Source organism: Calonectris borealis, chromosome W (genome assembly GCF_964195595.1).
Source record: "Calonectris borealis chromosome W, bCalBor7.hap1.2, whole genome shotgun sequence".
Classification (NCBI taxonomy): domain Eukaryota; kingdom Metazoa; phylum Chordata; class Aves; order Procellariiformes; family Procellariidae; genus Calonectris; species Calonectris borealis.
The window spans coordinates 36,319,413-36,342,386 of NC_134351.1; the positions used below are offsets into that span (position 1 = coordinate 36,319,413).

Genomic DNA, 22,974 nt, shown 5'->3' on the forward strand with positions numbered 1-22,974 from the left:
AGCCAGTTTTTAACCCAGCGAAGAGTACGCCCGTCCAAGCCATGAGCAGCCAGTTTCTCCAAGAGAATGCTGTGGGAATCAGTGTCAAAGGCTTTACTAAAGTCCAGGTAAACAACATCCACAGCCTTTCCCTCGTCCACTAAGCGGGTCACCTTGTCATGGAAGGAGATCAGGTTAGTCAAGCAGGACCTGCCTTTCATAAACCCATGCTGACTGGGCCTGATCACCTGGTTGTCCCGTACGTGCTGCGTGAAGGCACTCAAGATGATCTGCTCCATAACCTTCCCTGGCACACTTTAATATGTTATGGTGATCTGTTTTCTGAACTTAGCAATGCTAACTGGTAAAAATGGACTGGTTAACCCCACAGACTTCAACTGATTTAGAATTGGTCCCAAAACTAGGGTGCAAATAATAAAAATTTCATTTTTTAATCAGAAATCATTACCCAGTAAATGGTCTATATCTTCTACAGAGCTGAATGAACCATGGAAAAATTTATTATATTCTGTTTGTTAACTAATGGACAAGCATGACAAATTTGCCTTGAATATTAACATGACCATCTCTAGTGGGAAGTTTAATTTGGATTCTAGGCAGTTTGATGACACTAAGGCATTATTTATATTTAGATAATTGCATGAATTTTCAGATAAAAATAAAAAAGCATTAGATTTTGTAGCGATTTTCCCTTCTCCTATGTTTCCCCATTGTATTCAGTTGAAAACAAGTGTCATATCTCTTTTGAGAAAGATTGAATGATATCCTACTCATAAAACCATTTTAGACATAACATTTATTAAATCAATGAACGGCTAACAGGTTTTGACTTCCCCCATTCTCAACATTTGTTGAAGAGTGGGCAAGTCAAAGGCATGCTTTAGACTAGCCTGATGCACAGGAACAAGAGGAGAACCATCTTTCACTTCATAATTCTCTCCATTTTCCTTAGTGGGAACCCATACAGGGATTTTGTGGTAGACCTCAGTGCTGCCATACGTGGTGATTCACCATCTTAGATTTTTGTTTTTCTTGTATAAAAGATCAGACTCTGCTGCTGAAGAGGCAGAGACTTAATGCTTAATACCTGATTTTGCACTTAAATATTAGTTCCTGGATGTGGGTTTGGGGTTGGTTTGGTTTTTTGTGATTGTATATTCCTACCCCCTTAAAAATGCATGCTCTCACCTTCACTGTTTTAAGTTATTGTCTTTCATCCAAATATGGCAAACATTTATAGCAAGGTGCCTGAAACAAACTCAAAATACAATGTCCTTCTAAATTCTGAATCTTTCCTGTTATGAACTGGATTAGATTAAAGGTACACTGTTCAACTTGTATGTCGCAGCATCATCTGGCCTCTACTCTGAAGCTACCACTATGTCAGGAGATATGGAGATGCAGCTCTAAAAAGAGCAGGCTGTAGCTGACAGGGAATAAATGATTACTTAGAGAACAAATAGATTACTTTTTTCTTATTTCAAGGATATCACCTGGAGGGCAGGTGAAACATGCCTGATGACACACCTTTGTATGGTGCTTTCACTAGAAAAAATATAATAATTCTAATTAACTGTCATGCAAGTACAAGTCCTTGACACCTCCTAAAGTTCTGAGAATCTCTGAAGAAGATTCCGCTCAAAATCCATGGAGTGTGGAAAGTCTGTGACTGGACTCTCTGAGTCAGGCTCAACTCTCCTGCTAAATCAATATTCCTAGGAGCAGCTGTCCTCTTGTAACACCAGCCTACTGAAAATTTGTTGGACTCTTTGCAGAGTTACATATAGCCATATAGTTCGCTTTACAGGATTCGGTTCAAATCAGCAGCATTCACATTAGCAAAGAAGTTTCCCTGTAGAAAGTTCATTATTGGGCAAAGGCCCAGCTTACTTTATTTGTTCTGAAGACTGTTCTTTGATTCTGTACCTGAACTTTCGTGAGTGTTGCTGTGCTGTGAAAAACTAAGGTAGCTGTAGTTTATGGTGACTTACTGGTTGATTTTTCTAAAACGTGAAAGGCTTAAATTTAAAAAAGGATTAAGAAGTGCTATTTTAGCTAGATAATTGCAAAAAAAAAAAGTTGATAAATTTTGCAATATTGCCTAATATCTCTCACATATTCGAGTTTTAGAATTTATCACCCTTTTGTATATTTTTATGGATAGCTGATGTAGAAGAGCCATGAGTTTTATATCCTGGTGTAGCATAGATTTGTATGAGTGCACAGGTATTTTAATATTCAGGAATATCAAACATTTGTTTTTTGGTTTTTTTTTTTTTTTTTTTTTTTTATAAAAAACCCAGATCTCAGAATAAAACTGGTAATTTCCAATTTTTTATTTATGCTAACAATAAACCTAAAGGTAAAAAAAAAATCATAAGCAGTGGTTCTGGTCTAAAAATGTGTTTTCAAGAAAATATTGCACAAAAATGCTCAAAGTGTGTGTCCCTTAAATGACACTGATGATAAATTAAATTCTAACATTGCCACATAGCATTAGAAACTTTAGTTATTAAAAAGGGTTGTGCTGTTATTAGAAAAAAAATATTCTAATCCTTGTCACTCAGCTATAAAGGAGTTCTGAGTATATGATCATAATGAGAGACAACCTTATTTTTTATATTTCCTATTAGTTTCAACCAGAACTCAGGCACAAATGATTAACAGTGTTATTAATGGGTGAAAAACCTAAAAGATCTTCCTGGATTCTCCATAGTTGGCAGTTACAAATTCAAAATTAAATCAGAATGCTTTATTTCACACAAGAATTCACACATTCAGGATGTCTACCGTTTGCATTATACATGGAGTTAAATCAAATGTTTGGGTTGTCTATGTTAGTAGCATACACCCATAAAACCTACTTTACAGTACCATGAGAATTTAGTGGTCTTCAGTACCTTTAACACCAACAGACAGGAACAGCATATATTGGACTCCTGAGTCCCTGGCTGCTAGCCTAGTAAACCTTGCCTTAGGTCAAATGACATTTTGATACCAAACAATGATGATAGTCCATTCTGTCAGAGGTTCAGCTGTGTGCAGTATGCAGAAACAAGATGCTATGGCAGTGCTTCATTTCTGGAATGTTGAGGAGCTGTATTAATATCTTGCAAAGCTCTACTGACCAAAACACAAATAGCAGATAGTGATTTTCAACATCTGGTAACATTAGACTTCTAAGGAAACAGAAAGATGCACCTTATTGACCCCAGTTCAACAAACCAACCTTCAGATCCCAACTACAAACCACTGAGTTATCTGGCTTTTAAAATAATTCCCCTTCCCCAGTTTCCCCCCACCCCTACCAAAATGTGCAATCCCTGCCAACACCATACGTACTGGAAAATACTAGACAACTTGAACAGAGGTCACCAGTTACAATAATTTTTAAACAGTGTCCTGGAAAGACATTCATATCCTGTAAGTTTTTGGTATTTTCTAAATTTAGGAGATTGTATTGTAGCTTCCCATCTGGAACCTAGCCCCAAGAAATCATTGATATAAACAAGAAAAAGGAACTCAAGGTGCTGAAACTTAGCTCTTTTGCTAATCAGTGGTGTTGCTCCAGAAATAGTTTTCCCCCCCATGTCATTGATACATAGCATATGTATTTCTATAGTAATTTAATCCTTATGGCTATTATTTTATACAAAGACACATATTAAATGTTTAAGTCACAAACAATCTTATGGCTTACAGTTAAAGCATTTAAAAAAGAAGTTTATTTTCCACAAGGAAGAACAATAGGAAAAATTAATTTGTTTTCCACATAGTTTTCTTAAAACAGAGTCCGTAAGGACATATTCAGCACCAAAACTAAAAAAAAAAAAAAAAAAAAAAATATTACAAACAGCCATAGAATATAATCTATAAAGCAAACATTTAATATTGCACTTTGTTTCTCTAATGCTTGGATTTTACTTTTTTTCCTAATTCAGATCAAGATTCTATATCAAATATTGGGCTACAACTATGAACCTGTAATGCCTCTGAACAACTAACAAAAAAGTTTAAATGGGAAGTCTTTATTTGATAAGGTTTTAGAATTTCTCACTCTGATCACAGCCTGTGATGCAATGTCAATTACTATAACATCGGTCAATTCTGCTTCATATATAGTTTTCCATTATACTGGGATAAGTACTTTAATGCTATGTATATCAGCAATTGTTCCCTAGTCTGTTAAAACAACAAAAAAGAAAAAAAGTAAAATCACCGAATGCCCTTTTATGCCAACAATCTTATCAACTTTTAAAATTTTGTCTGGTTGGAGAGGGTAGAAGGAAGGGACATTCACAAAATTGGCCAGCATAAGACATCACCCAATTTCCAATTCTTGCTAATCAAAGCCCAAACCTTTGAACTGAATCACTTAAAATGTGACTCTCATTTTAATCACCCTGTCATCATTTCTGAAACATGAAATATCTTTCATGTTCTCATAAAGGCCACTTATGGAAAAGCCTATTTTTTTCATATTTATGAAGCCTTAAAAATAAGGCAGAACTTTGTAAGAATGAGCACAATGCAGAAACACCAGCTTTTCCTCTCCCCCTCCCTTCTGAGCTGTTTTATTGCACAAGGATATACACAATGGATTAGTTTTTAAGTAGTCAACATCAGACATGTCTCTTTGACAATAGGTTTTTTTACATGATTTCTGAAAAGGAAATTTACATTTACAAATCTCTAGCATAAAAGCACTGGTCAGATCTAATGGCTCCATCATTCTTTTCTTCTTTAGGGGACACTCAAGGGGGGAGTGCTTTTTCTATATAATTTCTCACATTCTAGATGAATGTATGTTTAAAGTTCTTGGGGGTTTTTTTGTTTGTTTGTTTTAAAGCTCTCAGGACTAGCCCAGAAGACAATCAGAGCAATTCTCCACAAACTAATTTGAGTATGGCTGGTAACACTGATACTCTGGCCCGGTTTTATTATAGTTTTAGTCTTACTATTTTTACAGTATCATAAACCCTGAAGATAATACAAAGTGCACAAACTGAGCTGTTGCTTAGTTGCCATAGTTCAAACTTTTCTTGCAGTCTGAAATATACTTTCTACTGGAGACTCATTTTATATATAATTTTTGGTGATTAGGTAACTATGTATTATTTTAAAAAAAACAAACACAAACCAACAAACAAACCTTCTCCTTCCCCATCCCTACTAGTTGAGATATCTCTCTGCCTATGAACCCTGGACAGCATATGACTATCCCCTTTTAAAGTTCTTTTCACACTTTGCTGGTATCTGCTGGTGCTGCTTTCACTTTAAGTTTTGTACATGTCCCTATTCAAAATCCCCCTCAAAGAACAAAACCAAAACATGAACACAAAACAAAAGAAATAACAGTGCAACGTAACAAAACAAATAGCATTCTAACAGTTTGGCAAGTGATGAGTTCACCTGAGATTAAGTGATCTTTAGGCAGTCTGTAACAAAACATTGCTTTGCAATAATAGCAGAAAGGCAACAAATTCTTAAAAGAAATCAAGAAGGTATACAATCTTGACAAAGTCTCTTATTAGTTTCCTTCTGTTATCTCTTCCCCCACCCCCACATATCTGTTGCTTGTCTACTACAGTTGGCTGCAAAACATACAGCAAGAAGGATTGGCTTGAAGGCATGTGACGTTTGTAAATAAATCCACAATAGGATCCAAGCTGAAGATCAGCCTACTAGGACAATTCTGAGCATGTGCATATGCAGGTAAAGTCCAGGCTACATTAAAATTAAAAAAAGTCAGTGCATTTGTCAGTCTTCATCGCTTTTTTTTTTTGTCAAAGCTTTCTTTTGTTCCTTGTTGTGCAGATCACAAACAATTAAGGGAGGGTAACAACAGTCCATCATAAACGAGAAAGCTGTAGTGACACTGAACTGCATAACATAAGCAATAAGCATGTGCAAATTTTTAAATCATAAGAAGCAGCCATTCCTCTCTTACAACATGGTTTGGGTGTTTTGAAACACATGACTGTATGCCAGTAAGGCTGCTCCTAGTATGTGCCACTATTTAAGGGGGGGGGGGGGCAGCACTCAGGTTTTCAAGCATGTGGAGCAGTCCTATGATGTGCTGTAGGTGTCAAAGCATGATCACAGGTTGTTTTCATTTAATCACCATACAGGCAAGAGCAATACCATTTCCTTTAAAAGCAAGTCTCCACTATGACACCTTGATCTTGAACATAGCAGGTATGATTCAAAACCCAAGTCAAGTCAGCTTTTTATAGATTCCTTCAACGAGAGGGGCAAGATGGTCTCTCATCTGTGGGCTGATCTGGGTTTGGATCAATCTAACCAAAAGGGAAAAGAAAACAAACAAACAAACCAACCCCAAAAAAACCCCAATCGACCAAAACAAATAAAACAAAACCAAAACAAAACAAACCACAACAACCCAGTGCATTTTAGAATCAACTGCTAGAAACAAAAATCAAAATTCACAAGTTTAAGACAATTATAATGATATATGGCATTCCCAGTCCAAAGGTTATTGAAATAATTGAAAAACTTCTAGTCAGACAAAACTTTGAATAAAAATTAATAGAAATATTAATATTAGATACAGTGGAAGACTTTAAACTACAGGTTGATGGTAATTTAAGGATAAGCATGAATAACTACTATAAAACTTAAAAAATTTCTGCTTTACTAGCATAGAAGTCTCTTGAATTATCTGATATATAAAAAAAGATGTCAACACATCACTAGAAACGTAACTTAAGAAATATTTAATTGATTTGAGAAAAGTAAAGAAGTTTTGCTTGAAAAGGCAGAAAGTTACCAATAAAAAAATCATTCTACTTTTTCATTTAAAAGCAATTAACCCTCAAATATCCTATGGGATATTTCAAAGTTCATGTGTTCTAAACCTTACCTCTTCTTCCTTTCTATAGGAGAAAGAAGGGGTACAGCCTGCTAACTTAGGTCTCAAAAAACTGGATGGTAAGAATAGTTTAAGTGTACAGTGCATCTTTTAGACAACATTGCATCAGTTAACTTCATATAGCCTTTTCTTGTTCAAAAAAAAAAAGCTTCTTTCTAAATCTTAAAGTACCTAAAATGAAAAGGACTTAAGAGTTGTGCTCTAGAGTTAAGCTATAGCAGAGTTCTCAGTAAAGTGTCTAGCACACAAAAAACGCCCCTCTGCCCGCTCATTAGCACAGTAGTGTTTCAAGGCTGGGGGTGGGAATCGTGCTACATAATGCTATTTTCCTGAAGTGGGTGAATTCAGGCAAAATTTGGCCAGAGGACACATTTTTTCTTTTGCCCTATATCACTGCTTTTTCTTGAAAAATGTAAACATGAAAAGCTTTGAAATTTGCATCTCATTCATGGTTATTCAGTGGCTGCATTTTTAGTTCTGTAATGGCCAAAAGTGTTGAAGAACTGTGTACTTAAGTTTTCTGAAGTCAGAAATGAATACCAGTATGTCACTTTTCTACATGAAGCTTCTGAAAGCTCTACATCCACAGAACTTAAACACACATGCAGGCAAAACAGTTTAGTGGTTGCTATAAAATGTTAGGAAGCAGTAGAGGTGAAAGAGTTGAAACCTTATTTTTTTATTTTAAATACACAAATTAAAAAAATGATGTTGCTAAAATGGTAAACAACACTTTGAAAATTTCCAGAAAGTATTAGACTAGGGAAGAGTGCTGCCAAGGAAAATTACCTTCCAGGTCTGCAGCTCCAGGAAATAGCATGATAGAGAAGCCAAGGCACCTCACAGAGCACCTTTTAAATTTAAGGTTGCAGAGTTCATGTTAAAAATAAAAATAAAAAAATAAAAAAAGATTAAAAAAATAAAAAAGGGTAACCCATGCTGTAAAAGGCATGGAAAACTCTTGATGCAATTCATCTGCATCTTACAAACAAAGAAAAATCCTCCCCAAAAACAACTTATTCCATGTTCATCATGTTAATGGTTTCTCCTAATTTTAGGAAGGAGAAACAGCTTCCTAAACTTATTTCACAAGACAAAAAAAAAAAATCAGACACAAACAATACATGAATCATCATATTCTGACAGATATACCTACTTCTGAATATAGGGGCGGAGGCAGAAAACGGAACTCTTGGATGTATGCAAATAATGGTCCTTGAAGTGCTCTCTCAAAATCATCAAAAGCAGCTATAGGTGCAAGGCTGGACTGTCTGTTTTCCTCTGTGACCACTTCTGCATAGCTAGGAGGTGCTGAAGGGAGAAAGTACATGCAGTTCAAACAACTAGTTCTTATGCATGTCAAAATATATAACATGATAAATACTAAACTTTAATCACTGTAAGATTCACTGGCAGGTAGGTGACTTCTTAAAAAAATTGTTAAACAGAAAAGGGAGACTAGACTATTTCATTTTATTCTAATATTAAGCTTATGTTCAAAAACAGACTGACCACTGTTTATTGTGGCCTAATTATCCCCTTAAAATTTAAAGCATACCAAAGATAATTTATTTCTGTACAGGTAGGAATGACAGAACATTGCAGTCCTCTGGACTCCAGAAGTCTCCAGGTCTGGGATTTGTACTTAAAAAATCCAGGATATTAGATATGTGAAAACAGAAGGAAGGACATACATAATTCTTTCTTTGGCCATAAGAGATTTCCCATAGAAAAGAAAATTATCTTTTCACAAAGCCTTGGCTACTAAGGCTGGTGAGAGACCCCAGAAACTGCTATTATGGGTTGCAATGCCTTACAACCAAGGATGTGATTGGGATACTGGAGGTGGAAGTAATGAAGTTGTGCACGGATACAATGGCATCCTGTGCTTTCATTTCTGCCACCTTCCAAGGCAGCTGGATTTCACTGCCTGTCCTAAAGAGAGAAAGGCAGGGAGGGAAGAAACTTTGTTGTTCTACACAGAACAAGCAGGTGGCAAGAAAACATCCACAAAACATTTCCTGTGGGCTTTATTATGAAAGGATGTAATTTGACTCTGTTAGCAAGACTGCAATGAATAAAGCAGACAAAAATCAAAACAGACTAGCAAATTGATTGGGATTTCTATTATCAAGTTACCTTCTGGTCTTTCAGGCAGTGTCAGACCAAGCCAATTCATGTTCATGCTACCCTGGCTGCTCACACTTGATGTTCTGCTACCAAATGGATGTAGAGGAATGGTACCAATGACCAGTGGTAAGTTAAGGAATAAATCCATGGCTCCTGGAATATCAACATATACCTGAAGAAAAAAGAAACAAGTGTATGATTAAAATGTGGGGTTTTATTAGCACTTCATAAGTATTAGTCCAAGTTGTCTTTCCCTGGAAGTTTCCACGAGGAGCTTGTTTCTAATAGTCTCTTTTAGGGCCCATGCCCCTATGAAGTCATGAGCTCTTCAAGTTAAAAGAAGAGTCTTAACATGAGCCCTCACATACAAATGCAGTCTACTCATTAAATGCTTGCTTAGTTGACATACAACTGTTTTAAGAACTTGAATGATTTAAACTAAATTTACTTACCAGATCTCCTGTCAGGACACTAATACCAGAACATGTATTTCTTTCATAACTAATTATCACAAAATGCTGTGCTAGGTATTTGTATGGAATGTTGGAAGCTACTCATTCTCGAGAGTGAAACAGACCGCCCAACATACCATCAATGAATACTCCACACGGATTATACTACAGTCAAGGATTGAAGGGGAAACAGGTGGAATTTTCAACTGTTTGCCATTCCAGGTTTCTGTTTTGCCAGATGACAAGGATTCCCCACGGAGGTTGGCAACAAGCTGTTTGACTTCCTTCATTTTCCCTTTGGCATAGAATGCCTGTGTTTGGTAAATGGTTGCCTTTGGCACCACCATACGGGAAGAGCAATTCTCAATCTCAGCAAAGATCTGAATTGATTCACCTGAAACAAACAAAAAAAAACCCCAGAATTTCACGTTCTCTTTACATTTACAAGGCAGCTTAAGCAAACTGTCACATTCTGTATACTGTTATAACGCACCAGATGCTGCTATCACTGCTCTACCTGGAAAAACATCCACTGATGCTAATAGAAGCAAGATCCCCATGAGCTGTTCCAAAAGGAAAAAAAAACTACAAAAAAACCACCCCAAATATACCGGTCTAATAGATTAGGTCCTTTAATAATCTAGAGATACAAGTAGTGCTGTCTTAGTTAACAGACTATACTGAGAAGATTGCTAAATGCAGACTGAGGTGGTAAAAATATTCTTAATGTTTCATTTATATAAAACCACTAAGTACAAACTGTAGCTTTAAAAGGGAAGGAAAAACATATCCTATAATTACTTCTATTACATACCTGGGGTGTAGCCCTTTCTTTCAATTTTGGCACTTAAGGATATTGGGCCTGAGGTACAAAGCCAACAACATAGAGTCTTTTCTTTTGTGCCTGCTTGGGGTGACTGCAAGAAGAGAAAAATATTGTCCATTAAATTAGGAGCTCCATGAATCTCTTCAGGTATTTAAATCAACACAGGAAAATAATCATTTTCATAATGCGCTTATTATTACATATTTTGATAAACAAAGCTACTTTCATAGGAAAAGTCTCAAGGAATTTAAACAGCATTATACAAATACAATGTTTGTCCTAATTCCATTGCTGTATTAGTATTGCTTTTTCTGCCATCCTCCATACTACAGCCATACTTAAAACAGTTTTTAATACTAAAAATAAATACTGTATAGCTTAAAACAAAAGGCTTCATCCTAACATACTGTTGCAGAGCTTTTCATTTAACTAACAGTAAATTAGAACATCTTCGCACTTTCCATTAAGCTGTATTTCAGAAACAAAATAACTAAGCTAAACTACTGTAATCTTGACTCCTGCTATTTCCTCGGTTTCTGAATGATCCTGTTTCATCTATATTAAAAAGACTTATTTTACACAACATCAGGATTTAGGGCTTGATCCAAAGCCCATTAAAGTCGAATTAGACACCTTTGATTTTAATGGAGTTTGTGCAAGGTCCCTTTGCAAGCCTGATTTTTCACCCATACACACAAGAAACCTATTTCAATGGACTTCTAAATTTTTTTTTCCTCTAGATTAAAATTTGAAGAAGGGATAAAATAAAGGAATTTTAGGCCAGACTGAAATCAAATCCTCATTGAAAGCAGTTGTGATATTAAAGTTATTTTAATAAAATGAAGTTTCAGGAAAGGATTATACAGAATTGTGATAATTTCTCCCCATCAGTAGAAAACTATCCATATGGAAATTATCAATTATGCACTGCAGTAAATTTTTTACTTTGCATTTTTAAGTTAGCAGTCCCTCACTAAAATATTAAGAATTGCACCGTTCCTTCCATAGATTATTCTTTATTTATAATTGAAGAGGAACAGTTCACCAAATTTTCCTACTTAATGACATTCTACAATTTAGTAGTATCAATTTAGATTGACAAATGCATTTTATGTATCGTAAAAATCAAGCAACTCCAAGTACAGGATAACTTAGCCTTCAAAATACCAGCAGTTAAAGAGTTGCTAAACTGATATAATACTTAAAAGAAGAGCTAACTAGCAAATAAATATTAGGTAAAATTACATGTTGATGTTGTTTCAGTTATTATACTTCATTATTTTTATGCCAGAAAAAGAATGAGTAATTCTGTCAGTTCTTACCAGTAATGAAGGAGTGTTGATATCTATATGTTCAAAAACTGTAAATTCCTTCTTTAATTTTACCGGTAGAAGCCAAGGCCTATGCAATTCAGCTTTCACCCAATAGCGCACACTGCCATGTCTGCCTTCGAACGAGGTAGCAAGTGGTCTGTGCAGGACAAAGGTCAAAGTTGAGTAAAATTTTTCTCTCTTTCCAATAACGATACAATTGATCAGATTAGGAATTAGTATGTAGAACTGTATTTTTAGTGCATCATAATAAGCATAACTTATTTGCAAAGTTTCCATATCTCAGAAAAACATAAGACTAAAGTTGGGAGAAAATATCATCTCCAATTCATCCAACGGTAGTTTTGTAGAAGTTTTAAGAGTCAATTAAAGAATTGTGCTAGAAAATGCCAGAAGAGTACACATTTCCTTTAGACTTAAGAGGCCACTTTCAAGTGTAGAATAAAGCATGCCCTTTTAAGGTCAAATTAAGACCACCAAATAAAATTAGCATTAGTACCATCCAATTATTGTTTTGGACATTGTATTCTGTAAATAATTGTGTATTATTTACTTGGCTGGTATCTCGGTGGTTTATTTTAGCTATAACCGAGTGCTTTTGTAGTTTGTTTTGCCTTTGTTTTGCCTAAATGTTTCAATTTAGAGTTCTGAATAGAGAGGCTATTTTGAGCATCTTCTATTTTTCCTTTACCCTGATGAGGCCATCTTAAAACATTTTTTTTTTTTTATATATATATATATATATATCTATATCTATCTAAAAATATATATATATATATATATATATCTCTAAAAAGATAAAGACTATTCTGCTCCGAACGCTGAAAGACAAAGGAAGTCCTTTTGGGGAGTTGGAGGGAAAAAAAGATGTGGAAAGGGACTCCAAACCTTTCAGCATTACCTGTTTTTCCTCCCCTCCCCCTCCCCCCAACATCATAAGATGAAGGACATAAGATTTTTATATTCCAGTCATGTCCAGTTAACTGTAACTTGTCTTTTCCTAACTTTTTTTGCCTTTAATCTCAAAGGAAGAATTTTTATATTGCACTATGTTTGAAATGCATCATAATAAAAGATAAGTTATGGGCAAAGCTTCCCTCCCTAACTTCTATAGGGAATAATACTAGCTGTGCTAGTACTTCACTAGAATAATTCTTTCTGCTACAGGTTTGACATCTCTATTTGTACATCTGAAATGTTTACTTTTTTTTCTTAATAACACAAATGAAAGGATTTTCTAATCAGTCTTCAGTGTTTCATCCTGCCCCAGTATCCTTTAAGGCAAAATCAGTAAGGACAGTCAGTGTCTTGTTTTTTTCACTATTGCTTTGTATTTGGTTGTACTGGGTCTGGCTGGGATGGAGTTAACTTTCCTCATAACAGCCCATATAGTGCTGTGCTTTGCATTTGTGGCTAGAACAGTGTTGATAACACACCAATGTTTTAGCTATTGCTGAGCAGTGCTTGCACAGCATCAAGGCTGTCTCTCCAACACCCCATTCCCAAAGGCCAATAGGCTGGGTGTGGGCAAGAGGTTGGGAGGGGACATAGCCAGGACAGATGACCCAAACTGACCAAAGAGATATTCCATACCATATGAGGTCGTGCTCAGCAATAAAAGCTGAAGGGGGGGAGACAGACAGGGCTCACAGAGACATTCATGGTTATGGTGTTTGTCTTCTCAAGCAACCACTACACATACTGAGGCCCTGCTTTCCAGGAAGTGGCTGGACATCTGCCTGCCATTGGGAAGTAGTGAATAAATTCTCATTTTTGCTTTGCTTCCATGTACAGCTTTTGTTTTTCTTATTAAACTGCCTTTATCTCAACCCACAAGCTTGTCCATCTTATTTTCTCTCCCTGTCCTGTTGATGAGGGGGAGTGAAAGAGCAACTGCATGGAAAGCTGGCAGCCAGCCAAAGTCAACCCACCACATTGGTTTTGTTTTAAATAAATTTTAGAAATATTCTATGGATACAAAATAGCAAGAAACAGTAAGGAGGCAGTGGCAAACTAGTGTTCTTCAGGCCTTTTATTACCAGCCTTCATTTTTTCAGTATTATCAAAGATGGCTTCATAGTTATTCCTTCAAGTCACTTGAAAAGAGCTTTAGTGTTTTAATCAATGCTTGTGCTATATTTTACTGGTCATCTATTTAATCTCAAACATAATATTCCATTTCACATATACTGTTTTGTTCTTTCATATTTGAACATCCCTTCTAACTCAAGGGAATATCGGTATCATCCTTATCACTTCTTATAGATGAGATTTTCACCTGAACCTTAAATTGACTTCTAAAAGTCTCCATATATATGGGTCTTCTTCAGTGTTCCAATAATATCTACTGTAAAACCCTGTGCTATTCACTGAAACTGATCCGTAAAAGCGTTTATCATCTACAGGTTCTGCTAAAGCCAGTCCCTCTAATAAGCAGATGGTTTATTAGCTTTAATATTAGGTATTAGTCTAATATTCTGCCAACTTTTTTTAACCTTAATGACTTCAGCGCTTGGCTTTTACAGTAAAAGGCTCCTCCTGCCTCCCTTCTTTCATCTATTTCCAGACTCTCTCTGTTCCTTTATATTTAAATTTTCCTGCAACTTGTGTTTTAGCCAATTTCCATGTTGGCAACTCCTCTACGTATAAATCTTCCCTTCACAATGTATACATTAGACACCTCAAACTTTTTTTTGTGTGTGTGTGTGTATGTGGCAATTTATCTTAAGACTTCTGCTATCACTCTTGCTTCACCTTTGCTTTCTGAGACAAGCGGGATTAGGTATGGGAATGTTTCTTGCTTCATCCACCCATCCATTTGCTTATTTCCATCCTGGCTTTTTGCATAAAGGTCAGCCTGAGTACATATATCCTATTTAAACTAGAAAAAATATCTTATTTTGTTCAAATGTGGTTAAGCTTGCCACATCTGTTTCAGACTGAGCCCGAACAGTTAAGCTGTTATCTTATCACTAGTTCTGATGGCCTGCATGGCTCCAATAAAATCTTGTTTCATTTAGAAGATACCTCAGCCACTCTGCAGGACTCAAATGACACAAGTTCCCCTCCCTTCTCCTGTGAAGGGGTAAAATACTACAAGACATAATGAGTCAATAGACCTCAGTCAAAAGAGAGAGTAACCAACCGGGCAACAATTACTCCTGTTTTGTGAAAAAAACTCTTAACCAGTTTAAAAGCAACCTCTTCAGTTTAATGAGATTATGTCCTCTATTACATGTCTGAGCACAACTACTACCATTGAAAAGGTTTCCCCTCCACCCACAAGAATTTTTCTTAAGCAGGTATGTATCTTAGCCTTCTCTCACACAAGCTGTGTACTGCATGTAAGTACTTACATCTGTGGAAGCTCAAAGCTGAATGCATATTCATGCCTTCCTGAATGAATGGTGTGAAGGCCTTCTTCAGAATTGTCATCATCTAGGAGGGAAAAAACTCAATATGCTATTCCACCCGTGAACATTTTACACAGCATAATATATTATATAGGTTTCTTTTCCAGAATAAGAGGGATTTACACATTCTTTACAATACTAAGAACACAGCGTCCCAGAAACAAGTCTCTCCAGCCCATTTGTATTAACTGCTAGATGTATGGCTGCAGAATTTTTAAGGTTAGGTGAGATTCCAAGATTAACCTTACATAAAAGCAGAAGTTAACTTGTATTAAGTCTGCTACATTAATAGATTAAATTTAGTAATTCAGCTTCCTTCTATCTCCTGCCTAGCAAGTGTCCAAAAATTGATTTTTTTAAAAGTGCACAAGCACCACCTAGAAAGTACCAAACAAATTCAGGGGCACAAAAGGTGGCAAGCTGTCCAATTAATGTTGTTTAGAGCTAATGTATCAAAAATTCAAAGTTTAGCTCGATTTTGCTTGGATAGCAAAGACCCAAACATTTCCTAATTTCAACAAGAAAGCTGACCTTGGTTTATAGTCATGATTCCTTGTATTGCTTTAAATGCTCCAACAAATTTGTGGTTTGTTCTGATATAATTACCATAAAACCAGAAAAATGCTGATTCCATCAAAATAGAAAGTTATTTAGAGAAAATAATTGAGCATCTCATATACAAAAGGGTTGGGGTAAAAAAAACACATATAGTGGGATTATGCAAAAGACACTACCTATTGTTAATAGTCTGAAACATCATGAAGGAATGTTGGTACATTTTAAGATTTTTTTTAGTTCCCATTGTCCTACAAAAATGCTGATGCTCTAATTTCTTTAGTGCACCAGAAATGCTGAAAAAAAACTATGCAAAAATATAAAACCACTAGAACACTATTTACACAAACGCATCCTCAGCACGTAATGTCATGAAATAAGAATCTTCAATACACTGAAAGAGCAAAACAATGTGTATAATGCTTTTTTGTTAAAAAACACTTGGAGGTTTTTGTTTGTTTGTTTTTTAAAAAATTAAAAATAATAATCTTTTCCTTGCACATAAGTTTTTTCATCCCTTCTTCACTTCCTTCCTGCCAGATCAGCAGTCCCATTGAGCCTGAGCAGCAGAACTGTGGTAAACAAGTACTGAGCTGTCAATCACAGACTAGGCTGGAGCAGGAGAGGACCGGCCTAAACAGGCGCGAGTAGATCTCCTGCCAGCCACTCATATACATACAGTACACATTACACCCCACCACGTTTGCTCAGCAACTCTGCTCACAGCCTAGCCTGACTACCGCAGAGGTAAGGAGAGAGGGAGGGGCACCACCCATGCCTCAACATCCGGTCTCGTCATATACCACAGGGCCATGCTGCTGGCTTGCCCCGGCCTGCCCTGCACTATGTGCAAGGCGACACCCCAATCCTGCACTTCTCTCAGGAGCATGTGCTGACCATTACCGAAAGGCGATTACGGATAGTGCTGGCCGGGGGCACGGGAGGGGAAAGACAACCGAGTGAGGGATGTGAGAGGTTGCAGGGTCCCAATGGCCGCCCCTGCTCACAGCTCCTTGCTGGCCCAGTGGATGTGCGCGGCAGGAGCTTGAATGCTTCTGTCTGTCTGTCCCCAGAGATGGGCTTTCCCGAGAAAGGCAGCGTGCCCTCTGAGCCGACAAGGCCGACATTGCCAGGCAGGCCCCGTTCCCAACAAAAAGTGACCAGGGTGACAGCACTCCCCCTTAGCAGTGCAGCGCCCCCAGCGTCCTACCAAGGCCGCGATCGGATCCATAACTGGGGGGGGGGGGGGGGGAAGGCAGGCAGCAAGGGAGAAAGCAGTAACTGCTGAATTGAAACGCCCCGCCCCACCCCACCCCACCCCCCCGGTTTCCCAGCAAGGTAAATTTGTACTCCTCGCTTCACAGATAGTGCCCTCCCCCACCGTGAATACTCTGTAACTCCTCAGGGAAGCGGGGCCCGGAGCGCCCCCAACCCCGCACAGAGCTGACCTCGGGGTGGCCAGAGCCCGTTCGCCCCGCCCCCAGCACACACCAGAGTGCGGGCAGGGGAACCTGCTCCCTCAGCCTCGCTCTTCCCCCACGTCCCAGCCCCCTATAATCAGCGGCTGGCATCGCCTTAGCAACAGGCTAACAAACCCCAGCAGGCCAATGACAAGGCGGGGACAGGGCGTGGCCTTCCGGACTATGCTAGGGTACGAGGTGTTGAGTTAAACTCCACTCCGTGCGGCGGGCGTTCGCAGTCCTGCCCCTGCAGCCGAGGGAGGGGCAGTGATGTCCCGGGACAACTGCTTAAGTTTTTACGTGCCGCACATGCAGCGGTGCGCACCCTGTCTCGCTTCTGGTGTCGGAACGTGTCAGATCTGTCCCTTCCCTGCCACCTTTTGTTCCCTTTTCAGCCAAAACCAAGCACCTACTATCGGGGTCAGCATTTGGATCTACAGTCCACATGCAAAGTCATTGCTGCTGCTTAAGCAGACAGAAGCATGGGGTCGCCCTCCTACTTGTAAGCATACATCCTGCTATGAACGACTCGTGCATGTTTGCACGTTTCTGTCATCTGCAAACCAGAGGTGAACGAACTTTCACATGAGAGAATTATTTCTAAGGCGGCAGTATAAAGAACATTTGAGCTACAAAGCCACCTCATGAGTGACCCGCGCTTGCTTGCATCACGATAACATAATTAAAATCAATAGCAACTCCACTCTGCTACAGTATTTATTTCAGAAGTGCTTAATAAAAGGCTCAATGCAATCTATAGTCGAACTTCTTTAAAAATTGCATTTTACTGCAGAGGATCTCTGCAGTAAATATGCTGCATATTTAAAACAAAACCAAAACAACACACCAAAACACCCGACCCAAATTACGTAATCAGTTTTAACATTTTCTTGTGCTAGGAATTAAGTCATCGCCACCACCTGACGTGTGCAACCAATCTGCGGAGAGGAGGAGTACTCCCTCCCTTCTCCCCAGGACCGGTCCCAAACAGGATTGAACCGCTTCTAACAAAGGGTGGAAACTTCAGAAAAAACAAGCTTGGAGTCCCTTATACTTTCACAACGTAACTATGCGAACAATAGATTACCAAACTTAAGACCCACAATCCCGCTCACAATGTAATACTCCATTTCCATACCCAAAATAAGGGAATTTGCAGGGCACTTTCCGTTTCTATAGGGGCTTAGCAGACCAGGTTTTCATTGAATGCAGGTTCCAGAACTCCTCAACTCAGAAGCGATGCTCCGATCGCACAACCATGAACTCTTATTTGGCCTTTCAGACAGATTTTTACATTTGGGTCCCCCATAGAGGAGTTGAATAAAAGAAATGAAAGTAATTTACAAGTATACTAGCTTAGAACAAAGGAAGAGATGGAAAAATACAGGTGGGGTGGTGATAGCATGTCAAAGTAAGCCCCAGGGAATCTTTTATCTGCCAACAATGAACCAACCTTAAAAATCATCGCATATCAGTCTGAAAGTCAGACCTGTATCTATTATGTGTCAAAAAGTCTAGTGTTATGTTTTAATTACACTTACGATTCGATAGGATGCTACCAAGAAAGTAATTTACTGCATATCTGGTTTTGATTTAACAGTTATTTTCCCCATAGAAAAACAAATCCTGCTAATATCACTAAGAAAAAAAACGACATTGCATATCAAAAAAACGCAATTCCTTATGAAAAGGCTCTGTTAAAAGGCAGGTATTTTAAGAAAGTCCTGTTTGCAGGTACTTTGAAAACGCACCTCAACACGGTTTTAATATTAAGTAAATGTTCAAATAATAAAAAATAAAACCTAAGAACGTAACCGGCATTTCCTCATCTTTAGAAATAGTGAACTCTATGAGACTGCATATTAAAAAGGGATAAACCAAGACGATGCAAAGATGTGTCTTTTTCTGGAAAAATGTCTACATGTAGTGAATGAATAAGTGAAAAGCTTACCTCTTTCGTGCCCGAGTAAAACGTCCTTATGGTTAAAATACTCTACTTCTTCAGTGTAATTTTGTGTATAGGCAGTGTTGGATCCAGCATTTCTAGATTCAGTCCAACGTACTTTTGCATGTCCTCTTGCATGAATTTTAAGAGATTTTACTCTAATTTCCCCAGTAACTTCTAAATTGACCCTTCCTGAGACTGTGTCCCCGCTAGAATAGACGGGGATATTGCTGTCATTGAGACAGTCAAAGCTTATTGTCAAACTCTTCACCTTCCCCAGCACCATATTTTATAACAAAGTGTATAAAAATATACTGTAAGGAAAAAAAAAAGTCAAGGTCTCATACAAAATGCGATCTTCACTTTACACCAAACGACGCCTCTGCCACGCAAAGAGCCTGCCAACAAGATCAGCGTGTCCCCTACAAACGCTTCATCGGAATTACTGAGAAAACCCCAACTTTGGCGGTGGCAGCGGCCGCCCAGCGCTGCGATCTCCTTACAAAGACAGCTGCCTGCACGCTGCCAGCTCACTTTAACAGCTTTGTGAAAAACAACCCCGCCGCGCATGCGCGAGTCGAGTCGTGGCGGCGGTTTCCTCCATCGCTTGCGCGTATCTTCCCTGTTGTGTGTGTTTTTCTTTTGTTATTGCTTCAGTCTCGCGCAGAGAGCCGGAGCATTCCCTGGTGGAGCCAGGGCTCCGCTGCGAGCCTGCAGTGCGGTGTTGAGATAGGTGCCGAAGAACTGAGAGAAAAACGTCTGCGGCGGGGGGTGTGAGGGCTCCTTGTCCGGAGGGCTTCGACGTCTCGTCTCGTCTCGTCTCGTCTCGTCTCGTCTCACTGCCTGGCACGGCCTGGGGGCCCTGGCTGGCTGGCCGGGAGGTGTCTCGGAAGGAGCTGGCAGCTGAAATCGGGCAGTGGGCGGTGAGCGCTGGGCCCCGGAGTCTGGCCGCGGCCGGCACGGGTTCTCCCTCTCAGCCACGGGTTGCCTGGCTAACAGCAAAAATAGCAACGATTCTGTCAGGGAAATGCTCGGCATGTCGCTCAGTTACAGATCTCGCCCAAAGCTTTTGTTCGTGAAGCGGCTAGTCCTGAGCAGGTTGTAGGCAGGGAGCCGGGCCGAGGCCGGCAGGTGAGCGGGGCACGGCCGCCTTTGCCGGCCTGGCCCTTCCCCCTCTTCCCCCCCAGCAGCACCCGCCGTATTCACTGAGGGGTGAGGGTACAAAAGCGAGGCATTATGCAAAAGTAAACATTTAAACTTCTATCAAGGTGAAGTTTCCTATGTTAATCCTTTTAAATATAATTGTTCTACAGTATCTTAGTTTGGGGTCTGGTTTGTTTGCTGCTGCTGTTTTTTTATCCAAGAAATGGCACCATTTCTTCCATCCATGGAGTTCAGACAGGAGGGTCACAATTCCTGTCCTTCCAGTTCTGGGTTCATTGTCACCATGTACCTCTGTCAGCATGGATCTGCACAGAATTTAAAGTGCACAGCAGTTACCTTCTGCAGGTCCTTGAAGATCTGCGAAGTTTAAAGACCCAAATCTTGCTAACCAAGTGGATATTCGTATGGATTTTTTTGTATATGTGTTGATAAGGAAGGGGACCTTCTTACATAATTTGGATATGGCATTATGGTGTTTTCTCATTTATTTTTTTAATACAGATGATGTATTTTGTATACTTGCTGGGTTCGCCCATTCCAGGCTTGTTGGAGATGGATAAAACATTTTGGTTTGCTGGTGTAACGCCACCCCACCCCCCATTATATATGATCTACAGACAGTGTAGCCCTAACTTGCCTTCCTCTCTCAGTAGAATTGCTGTCTCTTGCCAAGCCATTTTTGGACACACAACTTCAGAATAACATGGCTGCTGTCATGATGTGGGATGTGTTCTAAGCATTTCATGCGAGTAGGCTATTAGGAAGATCATTTCATTTGTGAGCCAACTTGTAGTATATTAGATTTGAGCAATATGCAGACTGTTGGAATCCTGATCATATGTCATACTGGGCAGCAGACAGCTCTTTCCGGTTTCTGGATTATAGTCTGGTGGAAAATGCAGTGGATGGTAACCCTACTTCTCAGACATATTGGATATGTTGAGAACAGCACTGATAAATTTAAGTTTCACTGCAACAGTGGCACAGCAGCAATTCAGAGCAATTTCTGGGGCTGCAGGCATAGTTCAGACTTCTTGGATGTTTTTCTAAACACATAGAACTGAGTCCATTGAAATTTCTGGGAAATTTGGATTTCTACGCAATGCAAAAATCCACAATCTTTGAAGCTCTCCAATTTGCATATATTGATATGCTGTTGTTCTGAGTTGATTAAAAGAGATCCTGAGTGATCAGATGTACTGATTTACATGAAAATGACCTAGTTTTCAAGACTAGCTAGTAGTATAGGGACAACTTTTATCCAAGATAAGAAGTAACGGGTGCCCCCCCCCCAGCAACCATGTGTACCATTTGCCCTGGAGGTCACGCCCCCTCTTCTGGTCACGTGGTCTGTCGCGATTGGGTAGCAGGACCAGTTGCCCCTTCCAGTTTACCCATAAGTACATCAGACCGGGAAGTCCCTTCCCCCTACATACACAGGGGGCCACTATTTTTTTTCTTTTTTTTTTTTTTTTTTCCAGATGCCATTTTATGGCAGGGAGCTGCCATTTTGTTAAACATCAAAACCCATGTGTTTTCATACTGCTCTGTGATTGGCTGACAGCCATTTCTTGATATCGTCATACCCACGTGTTCTCAGGCAGCCCTGTGATTGGCTGGCAGGACCAGCCACCCCTTTCTGTTTACAGAAGCATGTCAGAAAAGGAAGCCCCCTCTCACTACAGGCAGGCAGGGAGGATGCCACTTTTGACAGCGTCATTCCCCATGTGTTTTCGAACTGGTTTGTGATTGGCTGAGGGCTGTTTTTGACACTGTCATACCTACATGTTCTCAGTTCTCCCTCTGGTTGGCTGCCTGCTTCCTTTGGACCAGGAAATGCTCAGATATAAAAATATATACTTTTATATACAATGTATACAATATATACATATATAGAAATATATATATAAAGGAGTGTACAAATATATATAAATATGTATTTTATTTATGTATACATAGTTACACTATTTTTTATGTATCCTTATATATGTATACGTGTATCTATAGATAGATAGATAGATACATTTATAAAGATATAGCACGATTGGCTGTTGCTGTCAGATGACCCGGACATCAAGTGTCCCTGATAGTCCGCCAGAGACATGGCATCGCTTACGATCCTGTGTTTGCCATCGGTGATCGGGTGAGTCGCCGCGTGGGCGCATTGATGCTCATCTTTCTTACTGCCTCAGTAAAGTTTGGTTTATAATGTGTTGTCAGACTCCATTACTGTTCGGACCACACTAATTGGTATAGTCGGCAGGATGGAGTCTTTCCAACACCTGCTGGAGACTTTAGGAAAGGAGCAAGGTTGGAGCTCTCCCCAATGGGTAGAGGATTGGGTCCGAGATAATTGGATGAACCACCAGGCTATCAGGGATGAATTTGAACAGTGGCGTGAGGCCAGCCATTGCAAACAGGGTAAGGGCAAAGGTGCCTTGATCGGCCTCCTGAGTTGTGCCCTAGATGCTGCCTGGGCTTTAAATTACCGGGCTGTGTAGCGCCCTTGAACGGGAGGAAGAAGCTAAGCAAGAGGACAAGAGGGACGCAGCAGAATGGTGATCCAACTGCCTGGCCTCTCAAACCCACGTATCAATATTGGAGCGTAAGTAAGCCCCCTTGGCCCAGTGGGGCCCAGTTCCCTCGAGGCCCAGCGTCCTGTTACAACAGCCCAAGTTAGGGCCACCATCTACCAAGACGATGATAATGATGATAACTGGGACGGGGACATTTTTGGCCCGAGATCAGACCCTGACCCCCTTCCGACCCTATAGAGGAAGACACACCTGCCCCTCCATATTCCCCT

General features: G+C 39.3%; 1 protein-coding gene across 4 annotated transcripts; it reads right to left on the reverse strand.

Annotated features, from left to right (window-relative positions):
* Positions 1-3,702: 3,702 nt before the first annotated feature.
* Positions 3,703-21,682, reverse strand: LOC142075065 (arrestin domain-containing protein 3-like). 4 transcript variants are annotated; one of them, XM_075136069.1, is made up of 10 exons: positions 21,477-21,682; positions 19,011-19,996; positions 14,988-15,069; positions 11,623-11,770; positions 10,289-10,391; positions 9,612-9,868; positions 9,032-9,194; positions 8,049-8,203; positions 7,682-7,743; positions 3,865-6,299 (listed from the first exon to the last, which is right to left on the reverse strand). In XM_075136069.1, exons 2-10 carry the CDS (start codon positions 19,288-19,290, stop codon positions 6,218-6,220), a joined length of 1,332 nt encoding a protein of 443 aa, XP_074992170.1. In that variant the 5' UTR covers positions 19,291-19,996; positions 21,477-21,682; the 3' UTR covers positions 3,865-6,217. The 4 variants fall into 4 exon arrangements, with proteins under 4 accessions (XP_074992172.1, XP_074992170.1, XP_074992169.1 ...); XM_075136068.1 differs by lacking the exon at positions 21,477-21,682 and having other exon boundaries at positions 19,011-20,315; XM_075136071.1 differs by lacking the exons at positions 3,865-6,299; positions 7,682-7,743; positions 21,477-21,682 and adding an exon at positions 3,703-3,819 and having other exon boundaries at positions 19,011-20,311.
* Positions 21,683-22,974: the final 1,292 nt, after the last annotated feature.

What these genes read in the sequence shown, in the direction of transcription:
- LOC142075065 (XM_075136069.1), bottom strand. Translation starts at nt 19,290, where the DNA reads ATGGTGCTGGGGAAGGTGAAGAGTTTGACAATAAGCTTTGACTGTCTC. An exon ending in AGCTTTGAGCTTCCACAGAT is followed by an intron (nt 11,771 to 14,987) that starts GTAAGTACTTAC and finishes TGTCCTGCACAG; the next exon opens with ACCACTTGCTACCTCGTTCG. An exon ending in AAGAAAGGGCTACACCCCAG is followed by an intron (nt 9,869 to 10,288) that starts GTATGTAATAGA and finishes TGTTTGTTTCAG; the next exon opens with GTGAATCAATTCAGATCTTT.